The sequence below is a fragment of the Geosmithia morbida genome, assembly GCF_012550715.1.
Source record: "Geosmithia morbida isolate 1262 chromosome Unknown scaffold_7, whole genome shotgun sequence".
Lineage (NCBI taxonomy): Eukaryota > Fungi > Ascomycota > Sordariomycetes > Hypocreales > Bionectriaceae > Geosmithia > Geosmithia morbida.
In genome coordinates this window covers 971209-990151 of record NW_023336194.1, presented here as the reverse complement: position 1 = coordinate 990151, position 18943 = coordinate 971209, and the positions used below count along the sequence as shown (strand labels likewise).

Here is an 18943-nt window from a genome sequence, read left to right as displayed (position 1 = left end):
CATAGCATGGCCTGCCTCAGCAAGTGCCTGGGTATCGACTCGTCGGAGCTACCAATAAACTCGTACTCATCAAACCCGATCTGACAGGATCGACGACTTAATCCCGATGAGGTGAGCATATACATATGCCACTTAGAGCAAAAGCGGAGCACATTTCACATGCATTGATACCGATTGATATAGCGGAGAACATCAGTATAACTTAACGGTGGCATTATGGCATTTTCCCAACATAATACAGGTGACGGTCCTGGCGATTATCCATCTCCTTTCCCCAGTCACCAGTTCCTCAATGGTGATACCATACATCCGTCTACCAAACTCACGCACCCCTCTCCTGAGTCGTCCATCAATCGCTTATAGAAAACCCAATACCCTTGACAACGTCCCCTCCGTGGAAGAATCCCACGTCTGGGAGCAGTCGGCTGGAAACCCGCCTCGCTGTTGTGGCATGCGATGATCCGTCGCCGAATGGACTGTCAACTACCTATCCGATGGCCATGTCGCTCCAGTAATCTGAATCTAGTCCCTTGCTATCTCCAACCCGTAGGATTGACGAGATGTCACGACCAGGTGCCTGGAAGCACACCGACTGGTCCTGAAGAAACTGATCTACCTGCCCATCTGGAGAGGTTGAACGAGTCCTCACATGTCTTGAGAGCCAATTAGACACCTGTAAATAGCCGGGAGAGAGTCTCATCCAGCTTCTCTCGCAGAGGCTCGTGGAGGAATATCGGCGTGACCACGGTGATGTCGGCACGTCGGATCTGGCTAGACTTGGGGTGTGGGTATATCTTCAACTGTGGTTGGGACAGCAACACCAGCTGACGGCCAAGCGGAACAGGAAACACTGTGACCTCTATCCCACCCTTTGTGGGCCGGCTGGTGTTCTAGAACCTGCGAATCGTAAAGCAAAAAGGAGGTTGGCTCCCGGAAGTAGATCATCGACGAGGCGTATGTACGAGGCCCCAGAGAAAGTGGAGCGACGTGAGAATAGACAGTATTGTTCCAGGTCCGTCATACATGCGGATGTGCCGTACCCGAGTTCTTTACGTTGGATATGGAGGGGCACGAAGTATCATGATAAATACGAACCATGGAGACACAAGCTTGGTCGTGCCGCAGTCATGATGCGGTCTGAACGGGGACAAGCCATAGATCTTTCGGTCTCTCGGTCCTGTGGTGACATACTACCAGTATTGATATAGACTCATCAATCACATAGCAAAAAAAAAAAAAAATACAAAGAGAGGGATGTCGTCTGTATAACCAAGGCTGAATGCAAAGGTCTCCAGCATCAGGCGTATATGTGTTACCCATAGGAACAGTGCCTGTGTGAATAGACAAAGATGTTTTCATTGCAAAATGCTATCTAGAAGATACATGTGGAGATTAGAACAAAGTTTTTAGAGGTAAAGGACAAAGGGGAAAGAACAAGTATAAGGAGAGTCATCATGCGTAGAAATGTGGTTCGTCATCATTCGTCGACCCACTCATCCTCGGACTCGTCATCCCAAGGTTCCATGGCCAGGGCCTCCTCTCCCCACAGCTTGAAGATGCCCATGAGTCTCCCGGTTTCAGCGGTGGTGAGCGTCACGTACCAAGGGGCGACGTGGTTCTCGGCCCAGTTACCCTTGCGCGTCCTCCACAGCTGGCGCATGGCGGCGTATTGGAGTCTGGTGGGTGTCGTCGTTGCCTCTCGCGGGCTGATCTCGATCTGCTCCCACAGATTCCAGTCCTTGATACGCGCCATGTCCCAGAAGACGTACGCGCGTTCGCGGAGCCCCGAGTCCTCGGCCATCATGGTCACCACGATGGGGATCGCCGTCTCCTCTTCTCTGGGCGTGGGCTGGTACTGGCGGAGACTCGTCGTCGTCGCCAGGACCGCCGCCGCCGCCACCATGCTGTCGTTCGAGAGGTCCCCAGCGGCTTGGGATCCTTGGGACCCGGCTTCGAGGAGATCTGCAAAGGCGTAGTCAAACGCGCTGGGGGGGCCGGAATCACTGTCTAGGGTGTCGCGGGGTTTTTTGGCGGCCAGCCTCTTGTTCTTCAGGTAGACGTCTTGCACACCTTGTAGGGTGACAAAGGGAGCGGCTGAGTCATTCTCTATCAGGGACGTCTTCAACAGAATGCCCTTGTACTCTGTTGATGCTTTGGCGAGCTTTGTGATGAATGTGGCGCCTTGGGAGATCTTTGATGCAATGTCAGCTGACGTCTTTTCTTTTCCAGATGTAATGGGATGATCACGATGGTGAGGGAGGGAAGAAAGGGGGGGGGGGGGGGTGTAAAAAAAATAAAAAATAAAAAAGGGGGCAGGTCAGAGATACTTACCCAATGTTGTTTCTTGGGGTTCGCCCCGGGAGTCAGAAAATCAATGCCCATGGCGCCGAGCTCGACATCCTCAAAAAAGGTGCGGAGACAAGCTGCAGAGTTTCACCAGTTAGACAAGACAACATTCATCATATGTGAGCCATATCTGGAGAGAGTTTTTCAAAAACATACCAATCATGAATCTCTTCTCGAGATAGTCGTGCACACAGGCAATCTGCTCAATCTCGAACTGGGCAAAGTTCCTGAGCAGCCACAGGCGCCCCTGGTGAAGAACATCGGGGTCCGGGGAGTCGGAGCTGGTGCGGAAGGCTCTGAGGAAGATTTCCGTGCGGTAGAATGCGCGGAAGAAACGAAAGGCCTCGGTTGGGGAGAGGCCGACGGACCGCGAAGGGTCGTAGTAGGATCTGGTGTGGTCAAAGTAGAACTGCTCCCAGGCGCGGTCGGCGAAGTCGAAGGCCAGATCGGTGATGGAATCCTCGGTCCTCATCATGGAATAGACAGACTGCAGGGACATGGAGCGCAGCTGGCGATGCAGGAGGCGGCCGTCGTTGACGAGGCCATCGACAAAGTCGCCGACAGCCTGGGCGGTGCGCGGCGCGGGCAGCACCCGGTTCAGCTGCTCGGTGGCTACGGCCAGGGCCAGCCGTTCGGGCTCGAAGAAGGATACGACGATGCTTCCCGCGATGCTGCGATTCTCGACAAAGGCATCGAGAAACTGGCGGCTGACGCATATGGCGTTGATGAGATCTTTGAACGTCCCGAGCCTGCTGAGGATGGCGGCGATGACCTCGCAGGGTAGGTCTGAGATGGTGGCCATGATGACGGCTGTGGGGGGGGCTTCTTGCGTTGCTCTGCGTCGCGTTGCGTTGCGCTGCGTCCTCCGCCGTGAGGTTACTTCTAGCTAGGTGCTGATCCTCGCCTCCTCAACTCTTCCCGTTGTCTGGGCCCCCAGAAGGGCTCCTCTTGGCGTCGGGCTGGAGATTGTTGTGAGAGATGCGAGCGTCGCACACGAGGCGCGCGGGCAGGTGAAAAATATCTGGTTGGTGGGTCCGTGGAGTTGAATGACTTGAATGTATTCAAGTACTGATTGCAACTAGTAATAGGTGGTGATTGCTGAGTTGGCGATGGAAGTCAACGACTGTCAGGTTGAAACCAGTACTATCTTTTGTTTGTCGTTTTCGTCTCCAGAGAGACAGAAGATCATCATGTATTTATACCTCGTCATCCTCATCTTGTGCTCTCACTCATCTCCCTTTGTTTACATTTCCCTTTTGACTTCAACCTTGTGTCGGTGACTGGGAAGACCCATGACTGGACAGACGACGAGCATCCAAACCGTATACGAATGGATCTTTCTAGCATCGAGGAACGAAGCCGAGCACGATTTATTTAAAATATATTCTTTCCGAAAAAATCACTAGTCACTATACTTGGGAGTCTGTATTGTGGACGCAGTCGCCCGGTTATTAGTTGATAGGCGTGGAGGAGTGACCTTTGAGGAGGTTCTAATGGGAACAACATGCGTATAGAATAAGAAGTGATGGGCTATCAAAGTATCCCATGACGGATACGGATGAGACTTATTTTCTGTTCTCATCGAATGGTGTTGATAGCTCTGCAATTTTGCATTGAAGGGAGATCTGAAATCTGCCCTCTTTGTTGGGCGACTGGGTCGAGGTCAACTCAGTGCGATTATTCGGCCACAAGCCTCAATAGTGAAATGGGTGCGTGGTATGTTTTCTCGTCGTCGTCGTTGCAGATCATATCAATATAGCAATCCATCAACCTCCAGCCACCGATTGCTTCTTAGCGGTCATGGATGGAATCAACAACTACAGAAATCCAGTAACCAGACAATAACAACCCCCTGTCTGTTTTGCCCCTGGAGCCATTGGGACATGGCCTATAACACGTAGCCCTTGAAAACTCAGCCCTATTTCGATATGTAAACTAGTATATTGTAATATATATATATATATATATATATCAGCAGAATACCACTGGCAAAGCCTTGTCTGACTGACATGACCGTTCAGAGCCGCCTTGCTATCTATTATACGACGCATCCTCCCTTGTACTTGCACACCGGGAATCATCATAGCATCATTCATTATTAGTCATTACTAGTCGTGTCCTGTTACAAACGCCAGGCGCCTCAAGTGTTTCCTGTGATGCTTCCATCCAAGCTGTCGTTTCAGTTGTCAAGGGCCCGTCAGAATTCCTTCCCTGCTTACAAGAATGCGGCATCGAGCAAGAAAGGTACGAACCCGCGCCTTCTCCTCTCCTAATAAAGGAGGCAAACAACGGTAAGCCCGAACGTCGGTATGAGCCATAGAGGATGACAGCATCGAAATCTCCATCACAGAGAGGCAGGTCGCCCCGTGACGGGGAATAGTGGTAGGCTATGCCTCACGACATCTCACAACGACCTTAAGCTTGGACTTCTCATCCATGGCCCCGGATCATGCTACTTGTCAGCGAGTGCTCTTCAATTTGGCTTGGAGTCCCTCGCCTTCATTTTATCCAGGTGCTACTATGGTCCTGTCTGCCTGGTTGGGGCTCGATATGTCACTGGATGCCTTCAAAGTACAGAGTCCATACGATTTTACACATACCGAGTCCCAGTACAGGGTTGCGTGGTCTTGCCGCATATTAATACTAGACAGCGTGGTCGAAAACGGCGTCGACGCCGATGGTAGGGATGAGCGATAAACCACAGCAGATTCCTCTACCATGTTCCGATGAGACTTTTATGGCTCAGTGTCATCGAAGCCTACTTTTTATACCTGGCCAAGGTAACGCATCAATCCCTTGTAGTGAAATAAAATAGTAGCAGATTGGTATTGACGGCAGTTTCGTTCCGGGAGTCTTCTCATAGTGTCGACCGAGCGGACCAAAATCCCCCCCTGATGAAGATGATCAACTCCCTGGATACTTGGAAGGAAAGCATCCCTGCTGGGCTGCAGCTCTCTGACATCAACATGACAACATGTCCATCCATAAAGAGTTTCGATCTGCAGGGTCCCTCCTTGGGATGCACTTGATGTACCGTTTTGCGCTGTGTGGCCTAATGGACTCTGCATATCTAGCCTACGATCTCGGAGACTGTGCCAGGAGCGATGTCGGTGCCACGCCTGTGAGGCATCGAGAGTACTGCTAAAAAAACAGAAGCTCATCTTGGATCGATTCACGATATGATATATCGCGGCTGCATAGGGATCTGTCGAGATCCGTCCGGATGATTTGCGTTGCCACGATACCAAGGCTAAGTGTCGATGAAAAAGCAGGATTCGGCAGCGACACCGACTCCACTCTAAAGCTCTTGGCTACAACAACGGATCACCCAATACCTGGGCGGCTTGGAATGTTTCCTAGTCGTTTTCCGCAGGACGAAGTAGAACCCAGCAGAGAAAAAGAAGCTTCACCTGGGATCTCTCTATGACAGGCAGCTGCAGCTGCTCTTTATTTATGTCCATCCATCGCATTCATCAACCTATCGAGATTCCATCAGCAACTACTCAGTACCGGGCATGAGCGAGATTGGGGGCACAATTACAAGTAGGACATCTGGTCTTGTCGTTTGGAGTGGCGGGATATCGGTCCTGGTTGTAGGTGGCGTTGAGGGAGACGGCGCCGACGCTGTCTCCGGACTCGAGGCGGATCCAGGTGTCGACGGAGCGGTGTTCGAGGGCGTCGCGGGTGACGAGGACCTGGCGGGCGCCGCGGATCCAGCTGCCGTAGCCGCCGTAGCCGGAGTGCTGGCCGAAGCAGAGGTTGAGCCCGTTGCCGTCGACCGTCATGCCGGTCAGGACACCCTCCCACTTGTAGCACCAGGTATCACCGTGATCATGGCCGGAGAAGAGGCCCAGGAGGCCGGGGGTGGTGGTGACGGCGCGCATAAAGGGGAGGTCCTGGCCGCCGTACTCGCAGTCGTCGCCGTTGGTGCCGTCGGCGCACCACCCGCCTGCCTGGGGGGCGAGGGGCACGTCGTCGTTGATGCCGGGTTGGCAGTTGGCGTCGACGCCCCTCTCCTGCTGCAGCGCCCGGGACGCGTTGGTGGGGATGTGGACGAAGGCCAGCGAGGGGATGACGCGGCCGTGCTGGCGGACGAGCTGGGCGTTTGTCGTGCGGAACCAGTCCACCACGCTTGTGTCGACCCAGTCGGGCTGGGCGAGCGGGTCTCCGTCCTCGTCAAACTCCTGTGTGTAAAAGCCACCGCGGCTGTCGAAGAACCAGAGGATCAGGTCCGGGCCGCACGGCGGCTCCTCGGCCGCAGACGGCGCAGGCGGGCAGCGCGCCGGGTACACGGGGAGGTAGTAGTTGGAGACGCCGGCGAGGCGGCCTGAGACCATGGAGGCCGTGCGGGCATTGGGCCAGCGGTGTTCGCGCTCCAGGATGCCCTGGCCTGAGATGTTGGTGTTATGGTCGTGGTTGCCGTACGTCGACGCCCACGTCAGGCCGCGGTCCAGGATCGGCTGCACGATCTGGTCCACCAGGAGCGTGCTATTGTGCAGGTATGTGTTCTCGCCCGTGATCAGGTCGCCGTTGAGCACCACCAGGTCCGGAGGGTCAGCGTCCAGGACCTTTTCCAACACCTTGACCGACTGGATGTCCTGCTGGGGGCCCCACGAGTCCCACGGATCTGGCGTCGCGCACTCCATGTCAGTACATTCATCTACGTCCCATCACACGACTTCAACCGTCTTAAACTGAACTGAGAAATTTATCTTCTTCAAGTCGACAACAGCGTATTGAAGGAAAGTGTATATATACTCACTCTCGCCAAAGTGCAGGTCCTCAAAGATGGAGATATGGAAAGACCCATCATCATGGAAGCGCAAGGGTCCAAATTGACCCGTCGACGGCGATCGGCTCACGAGCCCAGCAAACAGGGCGCCGCTGAGGAATGAGTCGACCCGCATCCTGACTGCCGCCACGCTCAGTAAAAGCAAGATGGCACGGTACCAAAGACGACGAGGTAAGTTGCTGATTCTGCTGCTGCTGCTGCTATTGCTGCTATTGCTGCTATTGCTGCTGCTCTTCTTCCCTGCTAGGTCAGCCATGTTGGGCGAGATGGGGACGCGCGACTGCGAGTATCTATATAACGACGTGTTGTGCTCTGCTGGACTGCAGTCATCCTGATGTTCAGCACATATCTCCACATATTCAAGATGCCACCCACACCCCTCGAATTGCGGGGGGCTGTTGGGCTTTCAAGTCTCGTTTTAATCGATGGGAGGATATAGTCCACGCCTGAGCAGTGAAGGTAAAAGAGAGAGAGAAGAAGGAGAGGGGGATCGTTGTCATTTCTCAGCTGATATTTTGCGACAGCCGTGGTACGAGTATTTCTTCCTTGTACTAATACGAAGTCGTACTTTCGGCTGTCGTCAAAGGGGAAGGGGGGGAGGGTGGGTGGGTAATAATTTCCCTCCAACATTGGGAACGTGGGTCGTTATGATATATGCTTACACGTGGAGAGCTGTGGGTTCCGTTAAATGGAGGATTCGTCCATTCAAATAGGCAAATGAACAGGTCGTAGGAGAGGTTCGGTAACTTCCAGAGAGGAGGGGGAAATATAGCGGGACGCAAAATAGATGCCAGAGATTGATGATTGATGCAGTTGATGGAGAGGAAGAGAGGAGGATGGAAAGCCCATTGATGAGCTCACGTGAGAAACGTGCCAAGACAGGCAGCAACAACTGATAATGCTGCGACAAGGTCATGCATGATAGAGAGCTGTACGACATGACAAAGCCATCGCTGGTTCATTCCTCGTCTTCATCTGTCTGTTTTCAAAGGGGGGGGAGGGGGGGGGAGTGTATAAATTCATAAATGTGCACGAGAGTACAAGATACCCTACAGCTTCTTCTCTTCCTCCAGCATCTGTCCAAAAATGCCGCCTTCCCACTGAGCATACGCTCCCGAGGGAAGGGACCCCTTGAGCGGCAACCTGCCTCCGTTGAGGTTCCCCAGGCCGTGCACCTTATATATGGCCTCCTTGATGCCCACGATGCCGAACTTGCCGACAAACTCCTCGGCCGACGACACCTTCCACTGCAGGCGACGCGTCTCCTCGAGCGTGGCTTCGTCCAGGGGTCGCTTGGCGGCGAGGGAGAACAGGCGGGCGACGGTCTTGGGGAAGATGGCGGCCAGGCCATCGATGACGCCACCGGCGTTGAAGACGACAATTGGACCGAGCTGTTGGCCGAATCCCGAAAAGACGCGGAAAGACGAGTGGTCGATCTCGGGGTGCAGGGATACTTGGACGTGATAGCTGACGTTGCCGTGGGACCTATTTTGACGTCGCGCATCGCGTCAGTGTCATTCGTTCGAATGTTACCAGGGAGGCAGGACGGGATATCTCTTACATCTTGCAGCCGACAATGTTAGGGTGGGCAGCCAACTTGACGTATGTGTCGACAGTGACGATCAGGTTGTTGCTGACGCCAGGGTAGTTGTAGCTGCCGGGTGGGAAGGGGGGTGTTAGCGACACGTGCGCGACGATCACGGTTCGACAGCACCAGGAGGGCAAGTCCGACATACATGAGGATCGGTACGGGGCTCTTGTCGGCAATGACAGTGTACCACTCGATAATATTCTCCTGGGTGGCCGCGGGGCCAAAGTAGCCCGGGGCCAAGACGAGACCGTAGTTCGCGCCGGCGGCGTGCGAGTCGCGCAGCCACTGGAGCGTGTCGTCGATGCTGTTGACCAGAACGCCGGCCATGATGGGGTAGTCAGGGTAACCAGCGGCGTTGAGGCCCTCGCGCACGCCCGAGATGATGGCGCTGCGCTCCGCCGCCGACATGTGCACAGCCTCGCCGGTCGACCCCATCAGCACCACGCCCGTGATGCCCGACCTGGCCAGGAGCACCGTGTGCGCCGCCTGCGCTTCGACGTCGACGGCCGCTTGCAGAGCCGAAGCCGACTCGGGCTCCTCCTTGAAGAAGGTGGGCGAGGGGACGTAGACACCGTCCCGGGGAGTGGTGGGGGCCATGGTGGGAAGTTTGTTAATCGGATATCCGGCAGATCTGCGAATCGACGGGGTAGGAGATGGATAGAGAGAGATAGAGAGCGGATGATGCCGTCGGTGATGGGGCAACGAAGGGGTCGTGCTGATGATGAAGAAAAATAGGGTAGTGAAGGTTAGAGTTGATGAGAGTAGGGGAGAAGGAAAACCGTCGTGAGCCGTCCGTCAACTTCCCGTTTTTCCCTCTTCTCATGATGGTCTTATGGAGCTCCCCCTCTTTCTCCCATCACCGGCCAAAATTCCGATCAGCGTATTGCCCCGGTGGTGTCCAGGACGTTGATGTTTCGGTTCCTTTTATCCCGAGCCCCGGCTCCAGTTTGCCCCTCCTCTCCACGCTTGGCCGGCTTGGCATCGATGGTTTATGTTTAGTTGGTTCATTCGTTTCCTAATATGTACATGCTCGTGTATACACATATACAGTATATGGTATACCTACTCCGTACCTTGCATCTTGATATATATTTTCCTTCTTTCCCGATATAGAAGGGAACCCTGGCTTTATAAATCTACGATACAGGTGTATCTGACGTTTTACGATGGTAGCCTGCAAGCATGGATGCGAAGAATGAATACAACCTCAAATTGCCAAGCGTTTCTCTTGGCTAGCTGGGTTGTGTGTAAACTCTTGTTAATTGATTGGTGCAATATATGAAGGAGTGATAATAATAATAATATACTGATGCATATAGTAGCCTCTCACCAACAACATTGATGGTGGAAGAAGACAAGACTGTAGATGTCAATTTCGGACGCTTCTAATAAATCAAAAAAAAAAAAAAAAAAAGGAAAAGGAAAAGGAAAAGGAGAGAAAGAAATCTGACCGAGTATTTATGAACGGTCAACCTACCTTGCGAATATAATCTCTAGACGTACCACCTTGGTTCTCATGAATATTACCCCTTCACCCTCGACTCTTGCCTCACCTGAGACTGCTATGACGCCACTGGATCAGTGATTGCCAAGTGCTACGTCAATAATAAGCTCGCTCCTTTCCGTGGGAGATTCTAATTCACGATAGCTCCCGCTTCGCTCCAGAGAAGCTCCAAGATTCGACCGTGATGTGCCCGGCCAGGTCTGCTCGCGCCGTCAAAGTTAGAACCCCTCCCAGCTGGAGCGATGAGGGGCGACAACAGAGACTGCGTGTGAAGAGGGAGCAGTAGGAGGGGGGAAAGAATGGCCCGATGACTGACTAGTAAACTGGTAGTGGTGGTACTCGTAGTCGTAGCTTACGATCACGTAAACCAATCAATGCGGCATGACTCCTCATCATGACAGATAAAGAGAACGGTTGATAGAGAGAAGAGAGAAAATTCAATCACTTGCAGTAGACATGCACAAAGCGGGGAAAGATCCTAGTTCAACTCTTGTCTCTCTCTCTCTCTCTCTCTCTCTATTTTACGTATAATGATAGTATCCATGTCGCTGCCGGGGGCGACTGGAGACCCGGGAATGATGACGAGTCCAGGTGAATAGTCCGGAAACATCCGTCGAGCCTGTCTCGCAGCCCAGGTGGCCCATCTGAGGCTGGAAGGGCTCATCGTGACCTGCCCGTTCATGAGACGGCGCAGCGTATCTGCTACCCGGTGCAGCTCGAGGGTTGAGGCCGGCTGTATGATTATCAGAGACTAGGGTACGGAGCAGGTGGGCCCAAAACGCGCAGACGGCAGTGGCACCGGGAGCATTGCATACACGGAACACTCCGTGATCATGTACGTATACGTACACGTAATACCGATCAAGAACAACTACCTGAAGGCAGAGGCAGAGAGCACTGAGCAGAAAAGACTGCAATCCACGCTGCCTCCTGGAGAGGCATTTCTGGCCTCTGCATCACCAATCTAGAACATACTTCGTCTCACAATGTGCGGTACGGAGCAGCATCCGAAGCCGTCTACGAAGCGGCACATGCATTCCCGCTCCTCAACACCCCCTCCCTCCTTCAGTATCCGAGCCTTTCGGGTTGACTTGGGAGCTTGCTTACAGCATAGAAGGGAGGGAAAGGGAGAGTTGGCATGTCGCCTCTGTCTCGACTCTTGACAGAGACCTCCCTCCGGCTGATATGCATCCTGTGAGTTCGCGTGTGCGCGTTGCCGCAAGAGGTAGGTGGCGAGAACGGGACTCACGGCAGCTCTTACATCGAACATGTGCGGTGCCAGTTGACAGGATACAGAGCGCGACTTCGGGCAGCTCAGCTCACGGACCGTGCAATCTAACAGGCCTTGTTACCCCGGGCCGGCATCGAGCACTCACAGCCGGTTATTATCAGTATTGATATTATTTGGTATCAATACATACATGCCTCTCAACCCGCACCTCACACGCACGCACAGCGGCACTCGCGCACTGAGAACTGAGCGGAGAAGGATGCCCACCAACTGATCCGGGAAGCCAATCGAAAGCTGTTCCTTCCCTATTATTCGATTGCATGTATTCATTTACTCGAGTGCATGCACGGATCCCGTACGCTTTCCCTCAAGTTTCAAACCGCCCAGTCTGTGCCCGTGAAACCTGGTTTTTGCTGCCCCGGGAATGCGGCGTCATAAGACGGTATTAAGCGGCTTGGCAACAGGCACTATGTGCCGGCAAATCCGATCACTTCCCACTTTTCTACTCGGGACTTGACCAACCTCTGCTGTGATCTACTCATCCGATGCGACTAGGCGACAAGGGCAATGGCGGGGCCACCAACCATGAAGACTACGTTGAATGTTCTGGTCATCACCAAACTGGAGCGGGAGGGCACCTGTCATCACGACATTGTCTACCACGCATGTAATCTAACACCGGGGTCCTTTTTTGAGGTAAATTTCTGCTGCATCGAAGATGGTAGAATTCTTTTATATTTTAAATAATTTTTTTTAAAAAAAATCGAAAAAAAAATATGTTTTTGCTCTTCCTGTGCTTTAGTATCTCAAGTTCCCTGATCGTATAAGTAATTGCAGCTCTCGCTCCAGGTTTCCGTCACATCAACTACAGATGAACTGCTTCCTGCTCTTTCTACGAGTGCTGACTCATACGTGCCGTTCGGACTCGGCAAACAAGGAAAGAGAAGTAGAAGAAACAAGCGAGGATCTTGTCTTACCATGGGTTGGGTCACGGATCTCGCGGTCGACTTGGGCCGTGTCCAGCGCTATGGCCTGGCTTTCTTCGTGCTCATGGCCATCCTCGCCGTGGCGTACCGTGTCTTCTTCACTGTCCGGTACTCGCCTGACCTGCCTCGAGTTGGGGCTGATGCTGGTATATCATGGAAGGAAATGAGAAACAAGTTTCACACCGACTGCCTGTCCGTCTTTGAAGATATTTACGAGAATGTAGGTTACCTCTCTCTCTCTCTCTCCTCTCCTCTCTCTCTCTCTCCTCTCCTCTGTTTCAACCTTTGCTGCCTTGCCTTGCCCCTGTCCTTGCTTCCTGTTTCTTCTTCCATCTCTTCCCTGTTCCTTACCTTCTATTTCCCCTTGCCGTACCCGTCTTCCCATCTGACCGTTCACGCCTGCATAGTACTCCAAGAAGGGAAAGGCAGTGTTGATGCCCGTGTTTGGCCCTCACGATGAAGTCATCCTACCGCCCTCGGCATTGGCCTGGCTCTGTAAGCAGCCGGACCACGTCATGAGCTCCCTCGAAGCCCAGGTCGATTCGATCCAGCTCCACCATAGCCTGGGGAACAAGTTTGCCTACGACCCTTGGGGTGGCATGCTGATAAAGTCGGATCTCAACAGTGCCATCGAGACTGTCTGTGCTGTCTTGAACGACGAGCTCCGTGCCGCCTTCAGCTCATGCTTTGGCGAAGACACGGAGAACTGGAATGAGCTTGACCTCTTCCCCGCCTGCCGCGTCATCGGCGGTCGCGCGACCCTGCGCTTCACCCTCGGAGACTCGACCGAGGGACGTCGTCTCTGTGAGTGTGCATTCACTCCGTTTGCGTGTGTCACCTGTACCTCTAAAGCTGACCGGGCGTTCCGCATCAGGCGCCGATAAGGGATTCGTCGACTGCTGCTACGATGTCCTGGATGGTATGCTCGACACTGCCGGAACAATGGCCGCCTCCCGCAAGATTGTCAAGCGTTTCCTCGGCCCCTGGGTAAGCAGGGCTATGCCGGCCAAGCTTCGAGACCTCGCAAAGCGCATCGAGCCTCTGCACCGCGAAAGGCTCCAGATCATCAAGGACCAGGGCGAGGGCAAGGACTGCGAGGTCCCTCAGGACCTGTTCCAGATGATGATGCAGTATGCCGCCAGGGAGCGCCCGAACGAGCTGAACAACGTCAACGATATTGCCGGACGTATTGCTGTGTCCAACTTCGGCACCATGCATCAGACCATAATCACCCTGCACAACCTCTTCCTCAACATCATCGACTCGAACGGCGAGTTTGACACCCTCAACGTCCTCCGCCAGGAGGTGGTCGAGGTTCTCGGCTTGGACGAAGGCGGTGATACCACCACCAAGAGATGGACCAAGGCAAAGGTATCTGCCATGGTAAAGGCCGACAGTGTGGGCCGTGAGACCCTCCGTGTAAACTCCTTCATCGGCCGTACTGTCCAGCGCCTTGTCATTGCTCCTCAGGGGATCGTGACGGAGGATGGCATTCACCTAGCCAACGGAACGATGGTGTCCATCCTGGCGCACCAGGTCCAGACCGACGAAGAAAAGTTTGAGAAGCCGCTCAAGTTCGACCCGTACCGCTTCTCGCGCATCCGCGAGGCTGCCTCGGAAGCCGGAAAGGGTGGGTTGAACAACCTGAGCATGGTGTCGACCTCGTCCGAGTATCTGCCTTTCAGTCACGGAAAGCACGCGTGCCCGGGCCGTTTCCTGGTCGACTTTGAGCTCAAGATGATTATGGCCTACGCTGTCATGAACTACGAGATGGAGTTCCCCAAGGAATACGAGGGCAAGAGGCCACCCAACACGTGGTTTGCCGGATTCGGCATTCCGCCGTTGGAGGTGAAGATTAGGGTCAAGAGGAGAAGAGCAAACTAGCTAGTGTCTAGCGAGCGCTCTAGGGGGTCCAATCCGCCCCATAATCAATGTACATATTTGGAAGCTGGCATCTCATCGTTGGCCGCCGACTGATGACGAAGGTGCAGCCGAAGGAGCAGCCGAAGGAGGGAGAGGGAGAGAGAGAGAGTGAGAGAGAGAGAGAGGGAAATAAAAATAAGAATAAAGCACGGCAAGAACAGTACATCAATGCGCCGGGTACGCTCTCCAAATTGTGGGCATGGTGGCCCGGCGGGAGGAGCCGAAGATGTATGCGGCGCGATGCAAGAATTGCCAAATCAAGGAGAACACTGTGTCTAGTTTCGGGATACGACTCTCGATTAAGAGAGCGTCGCGTGAGGTTTCGGATTAAAACGCTCGATCGAGGAGGGCTCGGAATGCGAGCCTGGCCAAGGCCGTCTCCTCGGCTGCCTAGACCGTGAGATCTCTTCATCCTCATATGAAGGCCATGAGCTATTACTACGACGAGGGCTATAGCATTGATCCGACCAACGAGTGGAGGGCGGAATCCGTGGCAAAAACAGGGCCAACGAAAAAGTCTGAATCTCCTGTCATGAGGCCAATAATACATGCACGAGTAATAATAATCGCGAAGGAGGGAAACGAGTTTTGCAATCATGATTATTATTAGAAGAAGAAACATGTGGCATACGAGTACGACCGTGGAAGGGAAGGGAGGGGAGGGGAGGGAGGMGGGGGGGGGGGGGGGGGGGGGGGTGTATAGATGAGCCTGACCAACCGGAAAAAGGCGCAGGTCGAGAAGTCAAGAGCATCGATTACCTAGAAGAAAAATCCTTCATTCGAGTTTCCCTGATTGGTACGGAGTATTCTGCTCTACGAGTTCTCGAATCCGTACAGGAGATGGTGGTGATGATGGTAGTGGTGATGGTGGGCGGCTGTTGGCGGGATCCTCCGTGGTTCCGATATTACCGACGCCATGCCGGACGAGTGAATCACATGCAACCTATACTATGGGCATCTTCATCGAAGCGTCTATCTCGACCCAGCATCGGTTCAACAGAGCGGCAGGTATCATGGAACGAAGTACGGATAAAATAACGAGTGTCGAGTGGGACACGCGTCGTGCCGCGAGCGAAGCCGCCAAGAGAAATACGAAGACACCACAACCAAGATGAGAAGAAAAAGCCCTAGGTGTGTGACTAGAAAAGGAAAGAAGAAAAACGATATAGGTAGTCGCTTCCGTTGCACACAGTCCGTTGCATAACCGAAGGGCAGAAAAAAAATTCGACGGTGGGTGCTCCATAACAGTATCAATCCACCGTTGTAGGTGGTGAGTGTGGAACGATCTGATAAGATCATCAATAACTACTAGTTCCGGATTGAGTAGCCTAGTGCGGCCCTTTTGGCCGAGCCGACCATTCTTCTTCACTCCCGCCACACACACTCGGAAGTTCGGCACGCCTAGTGTCCCACCCCTGTTGGCTTGGCCACCATTACAGGAAACTGAACGACCTCTGTACGAGTTGCACCGTGGACCGTACCTCTCAACCGACCGACCTAGCAGGTGTTTCCGTCTACCTTCCAAGGCCCTTGCTGCTAGGCCCGCTTTCTCGGCCCTGGCTCCTTGGCTCGGCCCTGTAGGCCTGGCGAGAGAGGGAGAAGAAGAAAAAAGACTCGCATCTGCAACGACAGGTGGTATCATTATGGTTATATATCCCTACGCGATTCCTCCTGCCCCCCCCCCTTCTCTCTCGGTCTGGTTGTGGACGCGAACAGAGAGATTCATCATCTTTTGAGTAACATCACTCTCAGTCAGAACTACTTCCCCGCCCCCTGAAGTTCTTCACCAACTTTCAGATAAACTCTCAAGATGAAGTTCCGTGGAGGCTGGCTCGGTACCAAGACCGCCGCCGAGCGCGACGGTGCTGCCGTCACCTCCGGCATCGATGCCACGACCCAGCCTGTCGCCGCTGCCGAGGGCGGCGTCGTCACGTACGGCGACGAGAAGTCACCGAGCGGTCACCCCAAGACCGGGGAGCACGCCAGTGACAGCGATGCCGAGAGCGAGAGGTCGCTCCAGTACGGTGTCCAGGTCGCCGAGGCCACCCTCCAGGTCTGGTCGCGCAACCACCTGATTGCGGCCTACATACTGTAAGAGACATGATCGAGAGCTGAAGAGCACACACCGAGGGTGTAGAGCCATCGTGGACGCTAATTCTCTCGCCTCTCCCGCATGCAGCATCTGGTGCGTCAACTTCATCCAGGCCTTCACCTCGGGTGTCAGCAGCACTCTGGCCGTCTACGTCACCAGCTCCTTCGCCGCGCACTCCCTCACCGCCACCACGAGCATCGTCTCCAGCCTGCTCGCCGGCCTCATCAAGCTTCCCTACGCCAAGGTCCTCGACATCTTCGGCCGCCCCATCGGCTTCTTATTCTCCTTCTCGTGCCTGACCCTCGGACTCATCATGATGGCCGCCTGCAAGAACGTCTACACCTACGCCGCCGCTCAGTGCTTCTACTCGGTCGGATACAACTGCATCGACTTCACCATCACCATCTTCATCGCCGACACCTCCAAGCTCAGGAACCGAGCCTGGTGGATTGCCTACTCCAGCAGCCCCTGGCTCATCACCACCTGGGTGTACGGCCCGGCCTGCGACAGCATGCTGAAGGGTATGGGCTGGCGCTGGGGCCTGGGTATCTGGGCCATCATCTTCCCCGTCGTGTGCGCCCCCCTCTGGGTTCTCCTGTACTGGAACCAGCGCAAGGCTGAGAAGGCCGGTCTGGTCCACGTGCCCGCCCACGGCCGCGGCATCCTCGCCAACGTCTACTACTACCTGGTCGAGTTTGACGTCGTCGGCATCCTCCTCCTCGCTGCCGGTCTCGCCCTGTTCCTCCTGTCCTTCAGCATCGAGCCCAACATGGGCCACGGGTGGGACTCCCCCATCATCATCTGCTTCCTCGTCTTCGGCCCGCTCCTCGTCGTCGCCTTCGTCCTCTGGGAGCTCTACGCCGCGCCCGTCACCTTCTTCCCGTGGTACCTCCTCAAGAACCGCACGATCCTGTTCACCTACACCATGGTCGGCTCCCTCTACATGCCGTGGTACATCTGGGACTCGTACTTCTACAGTCTGAACATCGTCGTCTTCAACCAGAGCGTCACCAACGCCACCTACATCAACAACATCTACACCATCGGCTCCACCGTCTGTGCTCTCATGATGGGCATCGTCCTCCGCTACTACGGCCGCCTCAAGTGGCTCGCCGTCTTCTTCGGTGTCCCCCTTACCATCCTCGGTGTCTCCCTGATGATCCACTTCCGTCACCCCAACATGGAAGTCAGCTACATCGTCATGTGCCAGATCTTCGTCGCCTTTGGCGGTGGCTGCCTCGTCATCTGTGAGCAGATGACCGTCATGGCCGTCTCCAAGCACCAGGGAATTACTGCCGGTCTCGCCGTCGAGGGTCTCGTCGCCAGCGTTGCCGGCTCCATCGGATCTGCCATCGCCGGTGCCATGTGGCAGAACCTGTTCCCCAAGTATCTCCTCCAGAATCTTCCCCAGTCCTCCCAGGCCGACTTCGCCACCATCTACGGAGATATCACCGTCCAGTCCTCGTACCCTGTCGGCAGCCCCACCAGGGATGCCATCAACAAGAGTTACGGACAGGCCCAGAAGCTTATGCTCATCACCGCCACCTGCCTCTATTCCATCACCTGGGGTAGCACCCTGATGTGGGAGGACATCGACGTCAAGAGCATGAAGCCGCGCGCTGGCTTGGTCATGATGTAAGATGCCACCGTATCTTTCAGAGTATACCAATAAGTCAACTTCCGTCAAATGACGTCCGTTCCAAATCGACAACAAGCCCCCCCCCCCCAACTATAGAGATATCCCTTTGGGGCCAACACTTTCACTACCTAATATATCAAACCTGTACATCACCTTTCAAGAACCCCGCAGTCACATCTGGTCCCCGTGAGATGGATCCCATGCTTTGCCCGAGACTTTCCCACACCATGACGCTAGGAAGGATGCTAGGGAGCCTCAAGCTGTATACCTCTGCAGTCTCTGCAATCTCCTTTTCGCAGGCTTAGGTCCTCAGGTCCTTATTGTGACCTTAGAGCCATGGCGCAGAGGCCATCTCGGCGGATTACCTTAGCACCGAACCGCAAGATCGCATGTGTGCAGCAGGCGGAGTCCATGACAACCCGGGGCGTACGACTTCAACACTGCAGCAGTTTGGACCAAGTGGCTTTCCGCGGTCATCTCCGTCTTGCTGCATGGTACATTCCAGCCGCTGGTCTCAACACCACGCAATGGAGTCCGAAGCATCTGAAGCGTTGGAGGTGGTCTTTCAGCATCATCCACAAACGGATGATGGTGCGCGTGGGGCAGGATCTCCCCGGAAGGAGGCCGGAGATCTGTGATCGGTCTTTTCGAAGGCGGGCCCGGGTTTATTCTGCGGGCCATTTTCCTTAAGTGTTCAGAGATCGTAGGGGGAGTGCTTTTTAGTTCGATGCGACACCCTAGTATGCTAAATATATATATATGTACATGCACGTATAAAAGTATGCCATCCCGGACGCATAGTATCATGCCAATGTCATCATATTGGCTGGTTGGCTGTA

General features: G+C 54.3%; 5 protein-coding genes across 5 annotated transcripts; 2 read left to right on the top strand and 3 right to left on the bottom strand.

Moving 5' to 3' along the window:
* Positions 1-1477: 1477 nt before the first annotated feature.
* GMORB2_7142 (uncharacterized protein) lies at positions 1478-3148 on the bottom strand (the record flags this gene model as incomplete). The annotated part of the gene is made up of 3 exons (XM_035469107.1): positions 1478-2191; positions 2332-2423; positions 2503-3148. 3 exons carry the CDS (start codon positions 3146-3148, stop codon positions 1478-1480), a joined length of 1452 nt encoding a protein of 483 aa, XP_035321487.1.
* A 2701-nt stretch (positions 3149-5849) lies between these two features.
* GMORB2_7141 (uncharacterized protein) lies at positions 5850-7394 on the bottom strand (the record flags this gene model as incomplete). The annotated part of the gene is made up of 2 exons (XM_035469106.1): positions 5850-6973; positions 7109-7394. The coding sequence occupies 2 exons, from the start codon at positions 7392-7394 to the stop codon at positions 5850-5852; spliced, it is 1410 nt and encodes a 469-aa protein (XP_035321486.1).
* A 793-nt stretch (positions 7395-8187) lies between these two features.
* Positions 8188-9326, bottom strand: GMORB2_7140 (2-keto-3-deoxy-L-rhamnonate aldolase; the record flags this gene model as incomplete). The annotated part of the gene is made up of 3 exons (XM_035469105.1): positions 8188-8623; positions 8700-8792; positions 8875-9326. 3 exons carry the CDS (start codon positions 9324-9326, stop codon positions 8188-8190), a joined length of 981 nt encoding a protein of 326 aa, XP_035321485.1.
* Positions 9327-12442: 3116 nt separating this feature from the next.
* Positions 12443-14334, top strand: GMORB2_7139 (Cytochrome P450; the record flags this gene model as incomplete). The annotated part of the gene is made up of 3 exons (XM_035469104.1): positions 12443-12670; positions 12858-13248; positions 13325-14334. The coding sequence occupies 3 exons, from the start codon at positions 12443-12445 to the stop codon at positions 14332-14334; spliced, it is 1629 nt and encodes a 542-aa protein (XP_035321484.1).
* A 1849-nt stretch (positions 14335-16183) lies between these two features.
* GMORB2_7138 (transporter) lies at positions 16184-18104 on the top strand (the record flags this gene model as incomplete). Its single annotated transcript, XM_035469103.1, has 2 exons — positions 16184-16464; positions 16511-18104. 2 exons carry the CDS (start codon positions 16184-16186, stop codon positions 18102-18104), a joined length of 1875 nt encoding a protein of 624 aa, XP_035321483.1.
* Positions 18105-18943: the final 839 nt, after the last annotated feature.